Genomic DNA, 20,697 nt, shown 5'->3' with positions numbered 1-20,697 from the left:
CTCTCCTGGCATGCCATAACATCGTGGCAGGAAGGGGAACATGGTAAGTGTCTTAGAGCAGGGACTGGTGGGAAATGGGACATTTGTAACAGCCAGATAACATCAAGAAGGCCTCTCCCTTCTCAGGCTAGAGAGATGCCAGGGAGCCGTGGGGTGTCCTGCTTTGGTGTGGAACGTGAGTATCCAGTGAGGCCCAGCATGTGCTTGGGATAGAGTCCCTGAACCTTTTAGGATTCCGTAAGACCATCACCTCCCCAGGACATGGCAGAAGGCTTAACTGTCCAATTCTGAGCCTTTAGAGAGAGACTAGAAACCTCCCTGAGGGGCTGGTGTTGGCATGCTAGGTCTACCAAGAGGTCACACGGTTGAGAACAATCTTGGCCTCTGGTGCTGGCCCTGTGAGGGGCACCCTTCTGTCGAGTCAGCTCTTCTGGAGTCCTTGCATGCCAGGGCTGGATGGTGGCTATGTGTAAAAAAAATGCGCCTGCTCTGCCTGCAACTTCCAGGGCAAAAGAGAAGCAGGAGAATGTTGGCTGCTGGTAATGTGCTCCAGCTACGCTCTACCCGAGGCAGGTGCCCCCTGAATCAAAGAAGGGCCCTAAGTGGGCAGTGGTGCCATGAAAATAGGTCACTGCGGGCATTGCAGGCAGGGAAGGGGGTGGTGGTGTCTCTTCCCAGGCGGTATGTACAGGAGGTGAGAGACAGCAGAGATCCGGGAGCCCTGCCGCAGGCCTGCGTATGCATCCCCAGGCTGCCCCCACCTAGATGGAAACTTCATAGTCTCTCGTCTCCTGCAAAGGAAAGAGACTGCGGGGAATTGGAAACTTGTGGAAGATTTGTCAAGCCTGAATCCACTTCCCAAGGCAAAGGGGAAAGGAGGAGGGCTTGGCAGGACCCTCAGGCAGGCATACCCACTCAAGGGATCAAAGAACGAGTCCTGAAGAGGCCAACGTGGATACTTACTCCAGTTTCATAAGTTGGATTGTCAAATGCTGACTCTACCGTGATTCGGTTATAAGGGCGAGGATGAGTTCGGGGAAGTTGCAGAGGACTTTTCCCCTGGAGTCTGTGGGGACAGGAGAGCCTGTGAGTCAGGAGCACAGGCCAAGGGTGAGTTGGGTATGCAGAATAGGAAGAAAAGCCAGACTCACCTGGAGAAATAGAGGTACACTCCTCCCACCAGCAACACCATGGCCACCAGTGGTAGAAAGATGGCAGCTGGCATGTGGGCAGCATCCAGGGCACTGGAGGTGGCAGGTGCCTTGGCAACTGAAAAGGAAGGGTGGGTGGGATTAGAGTTAATGTCCCCATTCCTTGGAGCCTATGTCCCCTCCCTTCTTAAAGACATTCAGAGACCAGCTCCCATTAGCTGGCTATGGTAGGCAAGAAGCTTAATGCCCCGATAGGCCCAAACTGCTCTTTCTCTGCCTTTCATTTGTGGGAACCCATGGGCCTGGGAGCTGCAAGAACCAGGTGCCGGGAAACCATATCTCCGGCTCTCAAGCATGGGGACTCACCATCCAGGCTACGGCCATTGTAGAACCCATCCAGAGAAGCTGGAACAAGAGGGGAGGGCCAAGGGCAGTGGGTGAGCCTGACGGATCAAACCACCAACGAAGGAGCACAGAAGTGGGCTGATCATGGGAAGGATTTGACCAGGGAGCACCTACTCCTGCGTTGTCTTGGTGATGTTAGATCAGAGACTAACAAGGGAAGGGACGCTGGCAAGTGCTTCTGATTCTTAACACAGCATTGCTTTACTAGAATAGTTCTATGGTCCGGACTATGGCGGTGGCAGCGAGGGGGGGGGGCATGTTTAAGGGACTGAGTGGGAGCACTTACCAGCCCTACAGATGGGTGGGGGATCACTCCAATGTGAGGGGTGTCCAGGCACGCATTTGATGCTGGCCTGGCCCTTCAGCACATAACCAGGGGCACAGGAGAAGTGGATGGTGGCCCCTGCTGGGTAGAGCCGCTTCTCAGGGCTGTGGGCACCATTCTCAGGGGCGCTGAGGCCATGGCACGGCTTGAACTGTTCCACTGCAAGGCAGGCAGGGTCAGTGAAGGTTTTTTCCACCTACTAGATGCTCCCCTCCTACCTACTATACACTTACAGAGACACTTGGGGGCCCTGTCACTCCACTTGGGACTGCCTGCTTGACGATCATGGCAGGTGAGGATGGCACTGCCCGTCAGCACAAAGCCCTGGTCACAGATATACTGCACAGTTGCTCCCACAGGAAACTTGGGGCTGGATATGAGGCGTCGGCTGTGCTCCACATCCCCTGGGTCATGGCAGGATGTTACTGTGGATGGGGAGGGAAAGCAGGGCAGGCTCAGCGTCTGGGGCTGTAGGTGGGCTTCCGAAGAGCACGTGAAACCCTGGACTTAATGAACAGCACTGCATTAACCCAGCCTGGTGGTGCATGCCATGATCCCAACACTGCAGAAGGTGGATGGAATCCTCTAAGAAAGTGGAGGCAGGAGGATCAGAAATCCAAGGTAATCCACAGCTTCATAGGAGCTTCAGGCTAGAAACATTATCAGAGACAAAGTGAGAGCAAGGGGTGGGGTGGGGGAGAGGGAGAGCGAGAGGGGGTGGGAAGAGTGTTACAGGACAGCTAATACCAGACTATAGGACTCTACTCTGAATTTTTCTTTTTTTTTCAGTGCTGGGACTCAGGATGCCATGCATGCCAGGTGGTGCTCTACCACGGAGGGATATCCTCAGGCCTTTGCTGTCTTCGCTTTTTAAAAAACTGTGTGTGTGGTTCATATGTTCTGAATACATTTATATATACTCATGAAGGCTGGAAGAGGGTGTTGGAATTGGCTTAGGAGGTTGTCGACTGCTTGATGTGGGCACTGGGAACCAAACCCAGGTCTTCTGCAGAGAGCAGTAAGGACTCTTAGCCATCCAGCCATCTCTACTCTGTCCCCTTTTTTGGGAGATGAATTTCTCACACTATACCTCAGGCAATCTTCAAACTCCTGATCCTCTTGCCTCAGCTCCTGAATGCTGAGATAACAGGCGTGTGACACACTATGCCTGACCGTGTCTACCCTCTGGCTGATGTACCCTTTTCCCACTCACTAAGGTCAACAAAGCCATTAACTCCTGGTCACCAGCCAGCCAGGAGATGCTTGTAGTACTCACCTGGAAGTCCTGTGACAATGGATCATCCCATTTCACAGATAAGGAAACCGGGGGACAAGTTAGAAGAACAAGGATGCTAGCAGAAACAGGACCAGTGCTAGATTTTTCTCTCAGAACCCAGGATGCGGGCTGGGAGGGACCATGGGGACAGGCACACTCACCTCTCTGGCATGAAGGCAGGTCCTCACTCCAGCTTAGGTCCCATTGGCACATGAGGATACTGGATCCCACCACCTGGTAACCAGGGTAGCACTGATAGGTGACCACCGTACCATGCACCAGCTCAGGCTGTGATGGATTCTTCCAGCCGTTGGGGATCTCAGGTAGCTCTGGACATGTGTCATTGCGAGGCACCTCTGGAGACACAGAAGCAGGGAGATGCAACCCCTCAGCCAGCACCAAAGAGACCGCTAGTGCCAACCCTGAGGTTCCTTTGGTTCTTGTAGATAGATTATCCTGGACCTAGACTGGCCTGGAGAGGCTCAGTGACTCATCCTCTCTTCTCAAACCCCACCCTCTTGCTCTTCCCCAGTCTCCACTCCCACCCCCCCAATCTCCAAGGTTCCAGGACTGTCAGTCTTTGGCTCTACTCTCAAAAGCACTTGGCCACTTCCTCAGACCTTTGAGATGGGCAAAGCAGGATGAAGGAAATCATTTCTGTTCAAGACTGGTGGAAAGGAAGGCACCGACATTTTTCTGTAGTTCCCTCCTTTTTTTAAGGAAGTCCTTCTCACTGCCTCCCTAGAACTTTCTTGCTCTAACCAAAGGCTCCTGGTAATACATGGCACCTTCCCAGGTTCCCCGTGTCTGATGGCATCCAGACTCCTCATTGCCCCGCACCGTTTGATTTGTCATGATTTCCGGTCTATAATCCGAGTCAGAAAGCACAAGCTCACCAAAGAAGTGGATGACAAATCCTTGCTGGTAGCCCAGCGCCGAGGTCCCAGGATCAGACTGGAACTGGATGGTGACATCAGCCATGGAGGTAAAGAGCTTGAAGTGGCCACGGGGCCCTGAGTATTGACCCAGGACCCGGGCTGTCAGGTCATCCCCATCGTAGAAGGTCAGTACATCCCCGGAGCCTATGCGCAGCCTGTAGAGGAGGAGGATCAGAGCGGGAGGGGCTGGGGGAGGGGCTGAGATGGGTTGGACTAGAGGTGTCCCCAGCCTCAGGAGCCGGCTTGCCTGACCCGAGGCACTCACACTCGGATGTCCAGCATGATGCGTTTGTCTTCTTCCACATGCACACCCCAGATGCAGTCCTGCCCTCGGCCATAAGGCTCCGGCCAGTTTGGAGAGAGCACCACGCCTGCAGAGTCTGTGATCTCCCCGCTGCACACGGCTGCAAGGAAGGGGAGCCGGGGAAGGCGCATCCTCTCCAATATGGTGTCCTAGGGCTTTCACCTGCCCACAGGAGTAACCACCCACTGCTGGGGGACCCCACCTCCTCCCTCTAGGAGAAATATCGATCACACTCAGCAGGGCCTCTGGCTTGGTTCTGTGGCTGGCCCCTAAGGACCTACCCTGCTTGTTGCCCTGGCAGACCCGCCCACTGGTGCCTGCTGACCTCGGCAGGCTGGTTCTGTCTCATTCCACTGGGGGTCGTGGAGGTCGACACATTCGATGATGATGGAGCCCTGCTCCAGCGTGTAGCCAGGGTCACAGCTGAACTCCACAGTCGTACCCACAGGGTAGGACGGTGCACTGCTGCTGAAGTTGCCATATTTGACAAAGGGCTCATAGCAATGCCCTTGCTGGAAGGCTGTGAATCACAGGACCCAGCCCAGCTTAGCCTCTCCTGAATAGGCCAGAGGACAGGTGTTCTACTTCCCTCGTGGCCTTTCTTTCTCAGGGAAAAATGTGTATCCTGGGCTTGGAATAGGAGGCAGGGGAACCAGACATCCAACCCTATTTTGGTCAGGAAGCTGTATTGAACCACTACTGTTTTCTTATTGGCTAGTTTGGTGATTAGTATATAGAAGGTGCTCAATATTTTCTTTTTTGATGAGCTGATGAACCACACATCTATGTGTGGGTCTAGAATACCTCTTACAGCGGTTTTCCCTCCAGGTGTTGAGGCCTATTTAACTTTCTTAAAATCCGGAGAATTCATTTTCTTGGGCCAGAACTCTGTGGTCCAGGCAAAGGGCTCCCAAAAAGATGTGATGGGGATCTCAGACAGGTTGGGGTGGGAGGGAGGGGAGGGGAGGGGCTGGCCCCACACTTGAAAGAAGCGAGGAAATGCAGTCAGAAAAGGGAAAGGTATGGGAGAAAGAGCCTAGCACCCCGGTTAGACTCTAACAGACTCACCCTCATAGCGCAGGGCCATGCCTGCAGCTGCCCCGCTGCTGTCGGTGCTGAACTCTACAAAGAAGTGTCTGCCAGAGCTGAGCAGGCCCTCGATGGGCAGGTATTCCACCTCATAGGAATCATACACTGGCGGGGCCTCCACGTTATCTCCATTGCGGATGATGAGCCTTGGTCAGAGGAGAGGGAGCTATGGGGTTGGCGTCCTCCCAGCAGGTACCCCCACCCAGGCGGGACGGCCCTCACCTGTCGTCATCTTCTGCTAGGGAGACCTTTTCGAAGTGCAGGTGCAGCCGCTGGCTCTCAGGAGCCTCTAGCAACCAGTGACAGGTGAGGTTGTTGCTGTAGTTCCCCGGGAAGCCAGGGGAGACGATACGGCCAGTGGACGCATTCCGAATCACTCCGCCACACGCAGCTGTGGGTGGCAGTAGACTTATTCTTGGTCTCTGCCCTCGTTCTAAGCAGCCTCCAAAACTTCTTCCCCATTCCAGCCTAGTACCCTCTACATGGACAATAGGGACTTTGCCTGGACACCATCTTTGCTGCGGTGGCTCTGAAAGCTAAGCTTGCAGTCTTAACTCTGCAGAATCCCACCGCGGACCATCCACATCTCAGAGGCTTCATGTGCTGCTCCTGTGACTTAGGCGGTTGTTACTGCCTGGCTGCATGGCTGTTAGCAAGTCCCTCCTCCCTCTGCTGGCAGGCTCTGATTTCACCAAGCTGACTTTGCTGACACTCCGCTACCTAGACTCTGACTTTCTTGGACATACGATACTTTTATGTCATTCCATCTTTCTCTCCTTCCTTGTCTCTTTGTTTTCCTCCCTTCTTCCCTTACTTTTTTCTCCTTCCCTTCATCTTCTTCATCATCTTCTTCTTTCTTTCTTTCTTTCTTTCTTTCTTTCTTTCTTTCTTCTTCTTCTTCTTTTTCTTCTTCTTCTTCTTCTTTTCTTCTTCTTCTTTTTTCTTCTTCTTCTTCTCTTCTTCTTCTTCTTCTTCTTCTTCTTCCTCCTCCTCCTCCTCCTCCTCCTCCTCCTTCTTCTTCTTCAACAACAACACCAGGGAACCCAGGCTGGCCTTGAACTCAGTGGATGATGTCCTGAACTCCTGATCCTGCTGACTCTATCTCTCCAGTACTAAGATTATAGGCCCTGCCTTTATACATGACTTCTTCCTTTCTTTCTTTTTTTCTATCTTTTCTTTTCCCCTCCTTCCTTTGCTTCTTTGTTTCATTTTGTTTCTTGTTTTTGAGACAGGCAGTTACTCTGTAGTTCTGGCCTGGAACTTGCTGGTAGAACAGGCTAGCCTCAAAAATCAAAGATTCACCTGTTTCTGCCACCTGAGTGCTGGACTAAAAAGTGTGCACCACCACACCTGGCCTTTCATTTCTGAAACGGGCTCTTCCTGTGTAGCTCAGGCTAGCTTGTGTAGCCCAGGCTAGCTTGGAACTTGCTGTCCTTTTGCTTAGCTCCTGGAGTACTAAGATGACAAACATGTTGCCATGTCATGTTATTTCTGTAAAACTAGTTTTCTGGCTTAACTAGCATGATAACAGACCTCGGATTTGAACCAAATCAGTTATCCGTTTGGGTCTGTCCCCTAACTGGGACACCCCCTGGGACAGAGGTTGTGCCTTTCAGGGCAGGCTTAGAGTTGGTTCTCATTGTTTGATAACCAAAATGAATGCCTGAATGTGGAGAGAAAGCAGGACCAATCAGGGATGAGTCACACCTTGGCAGATCGCTGGCCACAGGCCTCAGACACCTTCTGTAGTAGCTCTACAAACGTCACTACACTGTCATTCTTGATTGGCTTCTAAGGAATGTTCAACACTGACCCCTTCTGCACAGTTCTGCTCTCAAAGGCCGAACTACCACTGCCCACACAGAACACTGTTGCCCCGAAGGCTCCAAATGACAAGAGTAGAATCTTGGGGCCCAGGATGAGTCTTGTCTTTTTCTCTATGGAAGAACAACCTAACTTTCCACTTGGTCTCAGCCTGGAGCTGGCTTTCAAATAGAACCCAATGCCATCTTTGACTTGAAATCACCCAGTGGCCCTCTATTGCCCCTGAGAGGGAGTTCAAGCCCATTATGACTTGGATTCTCTATTAATTTTCAGTCTTCCCTTCCTGAAACCTTCCGGCATACTTACTAGGTCATGCTGTTTCTGCTTGCCTTCCACACAGAATCCACCAAACTGCCCTGAGCTAACATTTCCGGAAGTGCTCCTGGCCATGTCTGTTGGAAACCCCTCCAGTCAGTGGGAAACTCTCCTTAGTGTGGAACTCCCTGGCCCATATGCCTGCCACGCTGAGCCACCCATCCCAGTGTTCTCTACACCAAGCCACTTCCCAACATTCCCACTAGATGGCGCTCTTTGGAGGCAAGAGCGCATGCCTATCTACACTCAGTGACCAGTACTAGGAAAAATATAAAAGGAAATACGGTTCAAAAGCCAAAGTCTCTAATCTTCCGAAAGGACAAAAAACACAAGTTGTCTGTCACGCGGCAAAGCCGACACTTCCTCCACAGGACTTCTGGTTTTTTAGCCATCTCAGACCCTTTAATCTCCAGGAACCGGAACTCACGTCCCAGTTCACTCAGCCTGCCTCTCTCGTAGGTATCTCTGAACTTCCCTCCTCTCCATTCCCAGACTCTCCACCCCAGATCAAATCCTCTTTCCAGGATGGCCTTCCAACCTTCAGGCAACCACTGCTGGCTCCCTTGAGGAACAGTTCTTACTCGTCCCCTCCCCCAAAAAAAACCTCAACATCTGTGCACCTTGTGTCTTGGCCTGACAGCGCAGGTGCTTCCCACTGTCTACTCCACCTGGTTGCCCCTGATGCGTAAAACACCCTCTCCTTTCTGTCCCTCTGCATGGAAAGACCAAACCTTCAGTGCTGCCTGCTCAGGAGAGCTGTCTCAATACCAACTAGGAAGGAACGGTTGCTTTTTCCCCAGGTCACCTCAACCTCCACCCTTTGGCAAGGTCTGACTACGGACCTCCGTGCCTCGGCTTCTCCGATGCTGGGATTGCGTTGTGACCACCACACCAGCCACTTTAAGACTCTTCCTTGGTACCTTTTACTCCCTGATTTAGAATTAGTGACCTATGCTCTAGTTTATTCTTTTAAAAGTTACATGTAGGGCTGGAGAGATGTCTCCGTGGTTAAGAGAACCGACTGCTCTTCCAGAGGTCCTGAGTTCAATTTGCAGCAACCACATGGTGGCTCACAACCATCTGTAATGGGATCTGATGCCCTCTTTTGGTGTGTCTGAAGACAACTATAAGTGTACTCACATACATAAAATAAATAAATAAATCTTTTTTGTAAAGTTACATGTATATGAGTGTGGGCTTGTACATACATGTAAGTGCAATGCTTGTGAGGCCAGAAGGGCACGTTGGATCCTCGAACTGGAGCTCAGCAATTGAGCCACTTGAGTGTGTGTTGGAAATAGATTTCAGGACCTCTTCAAGAGCAGCATGTACTCTTAGTTACAGAATCATTTCTCCAGCATCTCGATGCTCCTTTCCCCCTTCTCTGAAACGGTGGGGCTCTCAGGGCATAAGCCAGGTCTGACTCATGCCTCTTCTTACCTTCTATGAATTTTGTGGTTAAGTGACCCAGAAACCCTCACTGCTGGGCCCAGACAAGCATCCCAGCCTTTCCTGGGGAAGGGCAGAGGGGGGTCAGTGTTGAACATTCCTTAGAAGCCAATCAAGAATGACAGTGTAGTGACTCTTAGAGAGCTACTACAGAAGGTGTCTGAGGCCTGTGACCAGCGATCTGCCAAGGTGTGACTCATCCCTGATTGGTCCTGCTTTCTCTCCACATTCATGCATTTGTTTTACCCATCCAACATTGAAAACAAACTCTGAACTTGACCTGTGACGCTGACTTATAATGGGAAGGTAATAAATGTAGGTTGGCTCAGTACCACTGAGATGTGTGCCCATCTTCTGGCTTCCTTATAGAAACAATCAAAAGTTTCAGACAGCAATGGAGATCAGAGAATGACACTCCCCCCCACTTTGCTCCTCTGTTTGGCATTGAGCCTTCCTTGTGGGGACCCACTCACCAATGCAGACAGGCTCTTGGGAATCCCAAAAGGGCTGGGTGGCATTGAGACAGGTGAGGAACCTAGTGCCCTTTAGCTGGTAGCCAGTGGTGCAGCGGAATCGGGCACTGCCTCCTGGGTGGAGGCTGGTGACAGTCACATCTCCATAAGCTGGACGTCGAGGAAAGTGGCAGCTCAGGAGATAGGCTGTGAAGAAGGAATGGGTGACAGTGAGAGGGGAGGAGAGGGGGAGGAGGAGGGGAGGGGAAGAGGGAGGGGAGGAAGAAGGGGGGAGGGAGCACCTGCACAGCCTCAGAGGAAGCATTGTAAGTTCTACAGAAGCGCTCCATTTGTTCCCTTGTAGAGGTCAGTGGGGGTTGGTTATCAGAACAGCAGAGAACTGGAAGCTTGGAGACTGAGGTTTCTATCCAAGCCCAATAACACTTAAGCTTTCTCTAAGTGTTTTCTTACCTCCCCCTCCCCCACCCAACCCTTGAGTGCTGCCACTGACTCTCTAGCCCTGGCTGTCCTGGAACTTGGATCTGCAGATCAGGATACTCAAAACTCAGAGACCTGCCTGCCTCTTCCTCCCATTAAGGTAGGGATTAAGGGCTCACCATACCAGCTGTTTCTTCATTTCTTTTTTTAATTAAATTTATTTATTTATTATAAATACACTGTAGCTGTCTTCAGACACACCAGAGGAGGGCATCAGATCTCATTACAGATGGTTGTGAGCCACCATGTGGTTGCTGGGATTTGAATTTGGGACCTCTGGAAGAGCAATCAGTGCTCTTAACCACTGAGCCATCTCTCCAGCCCATTTCCTTATTTCTTGAGTAAAGGCTGGAAATGCTTATCAGGAATGGTTAGTGTATCTGTAATCTCTGGAATTGAAGTTAGAGGGTTCTGAGTTCAAGGTCAGCCTGGGCTATGTAGTTAAACCATGTCTTAAAAACAACCAAACAGATGAGCCAAAACTACACAGAAGCTGTCAGACCTCTGGCACCCAGATAATAACAAATCTCCTGGAAGTCTGGGTGTATACATAATAGCTCAGAGGCAGAGTGTTCCCATATGGTTCAGCCTCAGTGCTAACAGAAAAATAGTATGGATGACTTGTGGGAATTATTTTTCCTGTAGGAAGCAAACAGGAATTTCAGAAGGAGAGACTGAAATCAGACAGCAAAGGTGTCCTCAGTATCTCCATGAAATCTTACGGAGCTTGATGGCAGCAGTAAAGCCTCTTTGTTCTTATTTATTTTTAATCTTTAAAATTATAATACAATAATATCATTTCTCTCTTCCTTTTTCTCCATCCAAGTCCTCCTACATACCCTCTCCTTACTTTCAAATGTATGACCTCTTTTTTTTATTATTACATGCATGCGTGTGTGTGTGTGTGTGTGTGTGTGTGTGTATACATATATATTCTTAAGCATATACAGACCTGCTCGCTCTGTATAATGTTACATATGTGTGTTTTCAGGGCTGGCCATTTGCTATTGGATAACCAGTTGCTGGACTATTTTTCCTGTTCTCAGCATTGGTGGTCTTTGCCTTGCCTACTTTGGCATATTTATAGTTGTCCTTGTTCAGCTTATGTTTAGGCAGTCATGTTGGTGAGACTTTATTAGGGTAGCTTCTGATATTGCTAAGAAACACGGTCAGTAGGTCAGCAAACAACTTTTAAAGACAGTGGGAGGGGTGCAAGAAAGTCACACTCATTTTCTTGGAACTTGGAGGTAGAATTGGCCACTCTGGTTGCTTTTGGAGTTGTAATACCATTTATGTCCACACTGGGGCAGCAAATCCCATAAAATTGCCCGGTAAACCCCAACCCTTAGGTTAAGCCCCAGAAATAGTTTATAAAGGAGGAGTCTTAGACCCAACTAAGAGGTAGGTAGAATGCCTGGAGCAGACAAGGAGAAGAGTAAAAAGAAGGCGTGTGGCTGTGCCTCTGTGTGTCTTTATGTGAACAGAAAAAGGGGCTGTCCCTGGGTAAATGAGCTACCAAAACTTGAGTTGACTGTGACTAGGCTTTGAGGCCTTTCCCACCTGTCATACTCTTAGTTGCCATGTGAAAACAGGAAGAGAGTTTTGAGGGTTTGACCAAAAAGAGGGTTGTTGTGATTGGCCTGTGGTAGGGGTCAGTGCTTAGGAGATGAGTTCTGGGGTCAGACTCCCTGAGTTTAAGTTCAGACGCTATTTGCTGTGCTGCCTTGGGTAAGTTACTTCTTAGCTCTGTTGCTTGTTTCTTTAACCAGTGCTGGGGAGGTCAGGTGAGAGGCCATATGTGCAGTGACTGACACAAAGCTCACACCTACCTCTGCCCCGCCCCCCGCCCCCCGCCCCCCTCCCCCAGCTAGCTGTTAATGCTTGCAATCAAACAACTTACATTTGCTGTGCTCTCTAGTTCCAAGAGAGCTCCTTCTCACCTAGTTACCCATAATACGCTTCGAAGAAAGAAGGTAGGGTAGGGGCTATTAACCCATTTTAAGATAAAGAAAACTGAGGTTGGGAGAGACTGAGGTCCAAAGAGGCTCTCCTCTTGTCATTCTGTCAAAGGAGGGTAGGGTAGGGTAGGGGTTTGAGCTCCTGGCTCTCGAGGCCTACTTGGCCTGAGGGGTCAGAGAAACCTGAGAGTAACAGACTAGGCTGGCCTTGGAGCTGGTTCAGCATATCATTCTCCCTCGGCTAGGATAGGGAGGACTCTAGTGGGATGAGGAGCTGTCTCCCTGGGAGCCGTAGGCCAGGTGTCAGACTCAGCACCTGCACACTCTCTTCCCTGGGAGTCCCAGCACAACCTGGGAAGGGAGTGGGCTGGAATGATGTGAAAGCAGGGGGCTGGTGGCATCGAGAGGCGCCCCCAGACTCCATCATGGGTAAGTGCCACTTCCCAAGATGAGCTTCCTCCTATTGCCATGACAACCAACCGTTCCCAGGGAGTCTGCACCACCACAATCTGTTGAGTTATTTTCTTGCTGGCGGCTGTTTCTGAAGCCAACTCCGGTGCCAGGAATGCTTGGCTGGAGGAGGGAGGGGCCTGTCAGGCACTGTGACTCTCCTGGCCTGGGCTAGAGGAATCTGTCCCGCCCCAGGTCTGCGTGGAAGCTCTCCTTCGTCAGCTTGGACAGCGCCTGCATAGGCAGGCATGGGTTCCCACCCCCCTCACTCCTGGCACCCTCTTTCTCCAGCCCACGAGAAATGCCCGTGAGCACATGCTCCTCCTGTTCCCATCTCTGGGATCAGGGCTAATTACAGTCTATAATTAGGGGAATTACACTCATTAAGGAAAGAGCTGATCATTGACAAAAACTGGGCAGAGGAGGGAGGGCTGCTGGGACAAAGAGCAGGATTGGGCCAGCTCTCCTAGTCCCTCCTCAGGATCCGCTGCCCCGTCCGAGGCCTCTGGCCCTGTTGCATTCTCCTACCTTTGTCTGGTAGCACAAAGAGGGAACTGGAGTTTTGTGCAAAGGAATTTGCAGCAAGAGAAAAGGTTACTGTGGCATGAAATTATGCCTGCTGCTGAGGAGGATTGATGAGCCATTAGGGAGGTGGGAGGGGCCGTCCAGACGGTCATCCCTGCCCGGGCGGGGACCTACCGCGGCTGAGGGCCTGGACAACCTCTGCCCACCATTGAGATCCCTGCTGTCACACCAGGCTGCTCCCCCAGTTTGGGTGGCAAAGCCTCAAGAAGATGAATAGACAGGGTCAGAGCATTCCTAGCTCTGGGGTGGTTGCCCACCCGGCTCTTCCCCCCTGCAGGGCTGCAGAAGTGGTCCATGCCATCTCAAGACAATGTCTTGATTGTTCTTACCAATTATTTCCCTGTTAGCGCTCAGGGTGGGGGTGGGGGTCTGAATTAAAGTTAACCTGAGCAGAGGCTGGAACTGACTTCCAGCCCAGGGAAGGGGACGGGGAAGAAGAAGGAACCCTATGGGGAAGCCGCAGCTTTGTCTCCTTCCTGCATCCTGCAATCTATATAATCCTAGTTTCCTTTATGGAGGGCGTGCTAAGCACTTTTTGTTTTACTCAAACGGTAACTTTGTAGTGCAGATGGTTTGGCCGTATTTTGCAGTAGGGGAGGGGGGGTGTCAAACAGCGATGACCTGTGAGGAGCAGTGAGGTGTCCACTGAGAAGCAGGAGAACAGCATCAGCAGTTTCTATAAACATTCATGTCCTCGGGCCGGTCATCCTTACATCAGGAGGCCGAGGCCATAGGGCTGCAGTGAGTTTGAGGTTAGCCTGAGCTACGGTGTGTAAGGGCTGTGCGATGGCTTGCAGGTAAAGATGTCCACCGCCAAACTTGACAACCCCTAAACCTACATGGTAAAAGAAGAAAACACCTCCTGCCAAGTTGTCCTCGGGCCATGGAGAGAGAGAGAGAGAGAGAGAGAGAGAGAGAGAGAGAGAGAGACAGACAGACAGACAGAGAAGAGAGAGAGAGAGAGACAGACAGACAGACAGACAGAGAAGAGAGAGAGAGACAGAGAGAGACAGAGAGAGAGACACAGAGAGAGACAGAGACAGAGACAGAGAGACAGACAGAGAGAGACAGAGAGAGAGACAGACAGAGAGAGAGAGAGACAGACAGAGAGAGAGACAGACAGAGAGAGACAGAGAGAGAGAGACAGACAGACAGACAGAGAGAGAGAGAGAGGGGAGGCTATGTCTTTGAGGTGTGTACTGAAGACCACACATATATGTGAAGATGCTAATTCTGAATTGTGGCATGTAGACATCTTGTCTTATTTTTGTATTTTTCTGTAGTTTTAAATGCTTTTAAAATGATTAAGAATTGTGGTATTGTGGTGAAGGTGGAGACTTCTTTCTTCCTTTCTTTCTTTCTTTTTTTTTTTTTTTTTTTTTTTTTTTTTTTGAGACAGAGTCTGACTGCATAGACCTGGCTGGCTTGGAGCTCACTGTGTAGACCAGGTTGGCCTCAAAGACGTGGAGATCCGCCTCCCTTGGCCTCTGTGTACCACCATGCCCAGTATAAATACTAAACACTTTACAGAAAATATTTCTAAACGTTTACCGGTAATGAATGGATTAGTCTTGATTCTCATATAATATAAAATTATCTTATTTATTAAAATTAAAAAGATTGCCAGATGTGAAGACACCTGCTACCAAGTCCAATGGCCTGAGTTTGTTCCCTGGGGCCCGTGGGTAGAAAGGGGAGCACTGGTTCCCACAAGTTGCCCGCACACAAAACAAACAAGTGTATAAAATCTTAAAAATTAAAAATGACACCTAGTGTTCTAAAGAAATAAAAAAAAGGGGGGGGGGGGAACAGAGAACCCAGATGACCTGTTCAAAGCCAGCAGCTAGCCAGAAGCTCACCCCCTCTGAGTGTGGCCTATTTTAACATGCCCTGCTCCTTTCCTGAGGCATCCTCAGCTGCCATGTGGGGCATAGGCTGGATCCCAGGTGGGCGAGGAAAGCCAGTCTGGTTAGCTAAAGACCTCCAGATGGTCATTGTCAAGTCCCCGACAATGACTGTGAGGACCTCAAAGCCACCCAGGAGAGCAGCCAGTCCTGGCTGGCTCCTCTCTCAGTTGCTCAGGCCTTACCTTGGTAGTGGAAATGAAAACTGCCAGGCCCAGCGGGTAGTGGAAGGCTTTGGAACCTCAGGGCTGCTTGGTGGGTGGGGCTTCGGATGACTTGGCCCCTCAGCAGGAAAGACTGGTTAGCCAGGGGCAGTGGGTCAGGCCCCCCCAGGCCCTCCACGGTTATGCTCTCCCCTTCCTGAAGGCTGATGTTCTCCACCTGCAGGTGGATGGGAGAGAGCAGAGCAGTGCTATTAGGACTTCTCCCACCTGAGCCTGGCTGGCCGTGACTCCAGCAGTGTCACACGCTGGCCTCTTGTACACTAGAGCCACCATACTAGGCACTTCACCCAGGAAGAGCTCACCCTGCCTCCTTGTGAGTGTGAGATGGGACCCAAAGGCTCTGTTTCCTTTCCCTCTTTCTTCCTTTTTTTAAAGATTTATTTATTTTATATATGTGAGTACACTGTAGCTGTCATCAGACACACCAGAATACGGCATCCGATCCCATTACAGATGGTTGTGAGGCACCGTGTGGTTGCTGGGAATCGAACTCAGGACCTCTAGAAGAGCAGTCAGTGCTCTTAGCCACTGAGCTATCTTTCCAGCCCCCTCTGTTTTCTTGTTTATAGATTTAATGGTACATGAGGGTCTGGTCAGGAGTTCAAGGCCCTAAATACCAGACCCATGTATCCAGCTTCCCCTGGACATCCCTGATTTTTGCTGCACAGACCCTCACACCTAGCCTGCCTCGCTGTGAGCCATCTCTTCCCCCAGCAGCAGAGCCCCAAGCTGCCGACGATGATCTTATCCACTACCTGGGCACCCATGCCTTGCCTCTTCCCCCATGCCATGCATCCAATCGGTCACTTGGTCTGTCAGATGGACTAAAGATTTGCTCAGTGGCTTTTGTCGCGGCTGCTGCTTCCTAGCTTATCACGATTATTGCTCACCTAGATCACCGGAGCAACCTCCTCAACAGCCTCCCTGCCTGGAGGGCTTAACCCACTCCTCCCTCCACGTCAATATTTTCTGAACTGAAGCCATCAACAGTCGCAGCCCCTGCTGCACATCACAGAGCTTCCGGTTTAAATCACCCAGGATTTCTCCAATGAGTCTGTGGCCTGTGGTAATACTCCAGGCTCTCCGGCTGGCTCTATAGGTTCTGGCAAACAAGGTCCCTGCCAGCCCATCAGCTTGACCTTGTCTCATGTCATCACATCTGCTCTGGTCACTTCGTTTGGTTGTCAGAGGCCTCCTTGCTACCGTCCTGGTCCTGAGGCCCTTAGTCCCTGAGTATGTTTTCCTTTAAAGGTCAGACAACAACAGATTCTGACCAGAGGGGAAAGGATGCTGTGAGTTGGTAGACAGAGCACCAGAATGAGAGTCTAAAAATAGAGGGGCTCATCTTTTTTTTAAATAAATCTCTTAAGTATATATAAATATATATATATATATAAATATATATAAATCTCTACAGTATATATAAATAAATATATACACTGTAGCTGTCATCAGACACACCAGAATAGGGCATCCGATCCCATTACAGATGGTTGTGAGCCACCATGTGGTTGCTTGGAATTGAACTCAGGACCTCTGGAAGAGCAGTCAGTGCTCTTAACCACTGAGCCATCTCTCCAGCCCCTAGAGGGGTTCATCTTGACTCTGTGTTCTTAGGCAAGCACAGTATTTATTTATTGTTATTTTTTTAATAGAACCTCATTATGCGGCCCAGGCTAGTCTCAGCCTCTGGGGTGCTGGGATTACAGTGTGTGCTACCATGACCAGCAGAGCTTTGCTACTCAAAATGGGACTCTGACACCAGCAGCATCTACATCACATAGGGGCTTCTGGGAAAAGCAGAGCCAGGGTTGGGAATGTAGCTCAGTTGGTAGGGTGCTTGCTTGCTGAGCACGGAAGCAGCTGCATAAACTGTGTGGTGGTATATGCCCATCATCTTAGCACATGTGTGTGTGTGGGGGGGGTAGATTCTGGTGATTCAGAAGTTGCTAAGTAACCAAGGTCATCATTCTTGGTTTAAGTTTAACATCCCTTTCCCCACCCCAGCTCCCACACCACACACACTTGCACACAAAAAGAGAAGAAAAGAAAGGGGGTGACGCTTAGACCCCACCTGAGACCCATGAACTCATATTCTGAATTTCAGAGCTACCTGAGCAACGGAGACAAATCTGCGCTCTAAGGTCTGTAGCTCCTTGCTCTGAGACTGTACCTTCAAGAGTTCAGCACCTGCACGGGTTAAGTGGTGCCCAGTGAACCACCAAGCCCTCCCCTATTTTATTTACCCTTCAAGTATCAATATCAGCAGGCTTCCCCCACCCCCTCCTGCCCACTGTTTCTGAGAGTGGTCTCCACACACCCTGACCTTCCTACCCCCTCACTCATTCTGCCCCAGGTCAAGCCTCTTTTCTCTCCCATTCAAACTTTGTTGGTGGCTTCAGGTTGCTCAGGGGACCAGGTTCAAACTCCTCACACACAATCAGCTCCAGGGGCTCCCCCAGCCTCAGTTTCCTGTTGTGTCACAAAAATCCCCCTCATTCCTGCCCCTCTGGATGTCAGCATGTGAATTACTGCCCCATCCCACCCCGCCCCATTTCCTACCTCTGTTTCCCACACCAACCATCAATTCCTCCCTCTCCCGGTTTTCCATCAGGACCACTTTCTCCTCATCTACCCACTGAAGCCTTGTATTGTGCTCTGGGTCAGGATACACTTTCATAGGCCAGTCTTAGCACAGAGAAGTGGGATAAAGGTGTGTGGGTCCCTGGAGGCCTGCTCCTCACAAGTGTGTCCCTATGAGCTGACAAGCAAGACCCGAGCCTAGTCAGGTCCAAGGAGACAAGCACTCCATGTTCGAGTGACTCCTTTGGCTGAGGCAGATGAGGAATACGTTCTGGGGATGCAGGAAGTGAGGGAGGGACAGCTGCCAGGAGAAGCTCGCATCCCTGCGGGTGAGGAAACATTGAAGAGAAGGCTCAAAGAGAGATGCTAAGGGCAAAAGCACCCTCTCTGTGCCAGGAGCTCCCCGCCCAGGCACATTTGGGTGGCGGCTGCCTGACCATCTGCTGGGGACATCCCTCAGGGAATCCCTAGCAGGCGGAGGCTGGATGAGGTCCCTTCAAACTTGGAGATTGTGTGATGCTAGAGTTGGGAAAACAAGCCTCACACACGTGGAATCTGTAATTATCGAGAGATGCCAGGCAGCATACAACTCTGCCTTAAGTGGCACTGCCTGCAAGGCGGCAGGAATTCTCAAGGGGAGAACGGATGGCTCGGCAGTTCCCAGATCAGCATGGTGCAGGTGGGTCTCTCCGAAAGCCTTGAAGAACAGAGAGCTGGGTGTAGGAGGAGGCGGGGGAGTTGAAATCAAGGAAGCATTTTCTTCCTAGTTTCTCATCCCTCCAGCTTGACTTGTTCTGCTGGGATCAGAGAGTGGGTGCAGCAGCAATGACTGTTCCCATAGAGCATCTTCAACAGGTCAAGGTGGTGACGTCCTCCCAAACAGAAAGGCCCAGAGAGGCTGAGGAACTTTGAAAAGGGCACACAGCTATTAAGAAGCAAAGTCTTGCCTTGCCGGAAGCACAAGGCAGCTTCCTTCCCCTCCCACTCTCCTGGGGACATCACCTGCAGAAACAGACCTCTAGACATCTTTATTGCCAGGCTCCTGGGCCCTAGGTTTAGCAGGGAGGTGGATTTTGGCTTGGCCTGCCCTGGCCTTTTCAAGATGTTGGGATTTGAGTTCCCATGAGCCATCCTTTTCCTTGGCAATCTGAAAAGCTTAGGAAATTGGGACCTGAGATCTCCTGCACCCCATCTTTGGGCCCAGAAAGGGGGTCTGGCTCCTAGCTTAGCCTGGAGGTGAGAGCTATGATTTTCCTGTACGAGCAGCTCAGGGCTGGCTGTGCTGTGTTGGTCCTCTGGGTTTAGAGGACCCACTTGCAGGCCTGGTGCAGAAGCTGGAATGTAATCTGTCACTTGTTGGAGGGCCAGGCTGACAGGGGCCAGACAGGGCTGGGTGTTGGACAAGGGGGGAGATGAAGTCTTGATGTAATTTGCAGGCTTCTGAAGAGTCGGGGAGGCAGATTGAAATGTCAGCTCTGCTCATGAGGGCTGTCTTCCCACACCTCATCCCATGACAGGAGGGGCCCTGGGAGCCAGGCAGAGGGAGACAGAAGCAGAGAGAGCCTGGAGGATAATTCCCATAGGACTCTGAGCTGTCCAGCACTGCCCTGCCTCTGGAAGACCAGGGGGATGCTTAAGTAGAAATATGGCCATTCTGAGCAGGGGCTGGTTTTTCCTGGACAGAAGGGATGAGAGCTCAGATTGCCTTCTGCCAGCCAAGGTCACATGTGACTGACATATGCACATTTCAATGGCATGACCTTCCAAAGCAATGAAGATGATGCTACCTTTTAAGAACCAAAACTAAAACAAAACAAGAAAACCCTTTCATTTACTCAAGTACAACCTGCATGGCAGTGGACACCAGGGTGAGCCTGTATGTCATTGTCCTTATGCTGGCCATCCTACACCTAGCAGAGGCCCCAGCTTGTAGCTACTGGGAAGCAAGGCCTGAGGGGTCATTGTACACCTGAGCTTAGGAAAGAGTGTTCTGAGTCAGAGGGGGAGGAAGGAGGAAGAAGCTGAGGTCCAGAGAAGGTCAGGAGCTTAACCAGTCACTAAGAGCTGAGCTATAGGAGGCAGAAACAGACTCCAGTCCCTTTAAATCCAGTACTTGTTTATAAGACCTTGTGTATCTGTGTTTGTGTCAGGGGAAGGGGTAGAGTCTGTTTTAGGGACAGGATGAAGGACCTAAAATCATGGATTCATACCTTCCAGCTACTCTCAGTGCCCTCAGACGGGCCCTCCCAGAGCCAGGAAATAAACTGCTCAGAACTGTCACCCCACCTCATCACACATTACTGATGCTCCCATCAGGGCTGGTCTTGACCTGGCTCTGCAGGGTAGGGTGTTCTGCCCATCAAACTGACAGCTGGCCTGAGAGAGCTGTGTGACAATGGGGCCACCTGGGCACGAGGGCAGGGGCAGTGGGCAGCTGTGCCCAGGCTCCAGATGGTACAGAGAGCAGACAAGCCAAGAGGGAGGCTGGCAGCGAGGAGGCTCTTAGAATGGCAAATGTAGTGAGAGGCAGCCATCAGGTCCAGAAAGACTTGGAGTCCTCGTGAGAGACTGGCTACTTAGGGAGGGCAGAGGACCCATGTGGAATCACAGGGCTCATGTCCTCTGTCCTGAGGAATTTCTCTGGATCTTTCAGGAAAGAGCCTACCCCAGTGCCCAGTTGAAGCAAGCCAGACTCCTAGGACCATGCAGTGCCCGACCTGGCCTCCTCCTGGCTCAGACCCACAGGGGGCATGGAGAATGCCATCATGGAGAAATGGGCAGGCATGGAGGGAAACAGATTATGGAGGCTTGCGGTGGCCCAAACTTGGAGAATGAGGCTTTCGAAGGTTTTAGTGTTCTCAGGCTGTACTTTAAACAAGACAACAAGGCAGGCCAGAGTCAGGGGTGGATTTAGAGCTGTTTCAGCCTGGAACCTGACTGTCCACTCAGGAGTGTGATTTGTGGACA

The 20,697-nt window shown here is 51.0% G+C and overlaps 1 protein-coding gene across 2 annotated transcripts in view; it reads right to left on the bottom strand.

Annotated features, from left to right (window-relative positions):
• Window positions 1-761: 761 nt before the first annotated feature.
• Window positions 762-20,697, bottom strand: part of SEZ6 (seizure related 6 homolog) — a gene marked incomplete at both ends in the record, with an annotated part of 45,797 nt that continues 25,861 nt past the window's right edge. Inside the window, 14 exons of one of the 2 annotated variants that reach the window (XM_080922599.1) lie at window positions 762-791; window positions 964-1,066; window positions 1,152-1,269; window positions 1,518-1,556; window positions 1,843-2,040; window positions 2,115-2,306; window positions 3,319-3,513; window positions 4,054-4,250; window positions 4,361-4,499; window positions 4,725-4,919; window positions 5,468-5,634; window positions 5,711-5,879; window positions 9,550-9,735; window positions 15,109-15,304. In XM_080922599.1, the coding sequence (XP_080778725.1) occupies window positions 762-791; window positions 964-1,066; window positions 1,152-1,269; window positions 1,518-1,556; window positions 1,843-2,040; window positions 2,115-2,306; window positions 3,319-3,513; window positions 4,054-4,250; window positions 4,361-4,499; window positions 4,725-4,919; window positions 5,468-5,634; window positions 5,711-5,879; window positions 9,550-9,735; window positions 15,109-15,304 (2,124 nt within the window). The remainder of the gene's footprint in view (window positions 792-963; window positions 1,067-1,151; window positions 1,270-1,517; window positions 1,557-1,842; window positions 2,041-2,114; window positions 2,307-3,318; window positions 3,514-4,053; window positions 4,251-4,360; window positions 4,500-4,724; window positions 4,920-5,467; window positions 5,635-5,710; window positions 5,880-9,549; window positions 9,736-15,108; window positions 15,305-20,697) is intronic. The other variant, XM_080922600.1, reaches the window with a different exon arrangement.

The sequence above is a fragment of the Micromys minutus genome, assembly GCF_963924665.1.
Source record: "Micromys minutus genome assembly, chromosome: 10".
Classification (NCBI taxonomy): domain Eukaryota; kingdom Metazoa; phylum Chordata; class Mammalia; order Rodentia; family Muridae; genus Micromys; species Micromys minutus.
Note: the sequence above shows the minus strand (reverse complement) of the source record. Positions and strands in the feature narration are given on the sequence as shown.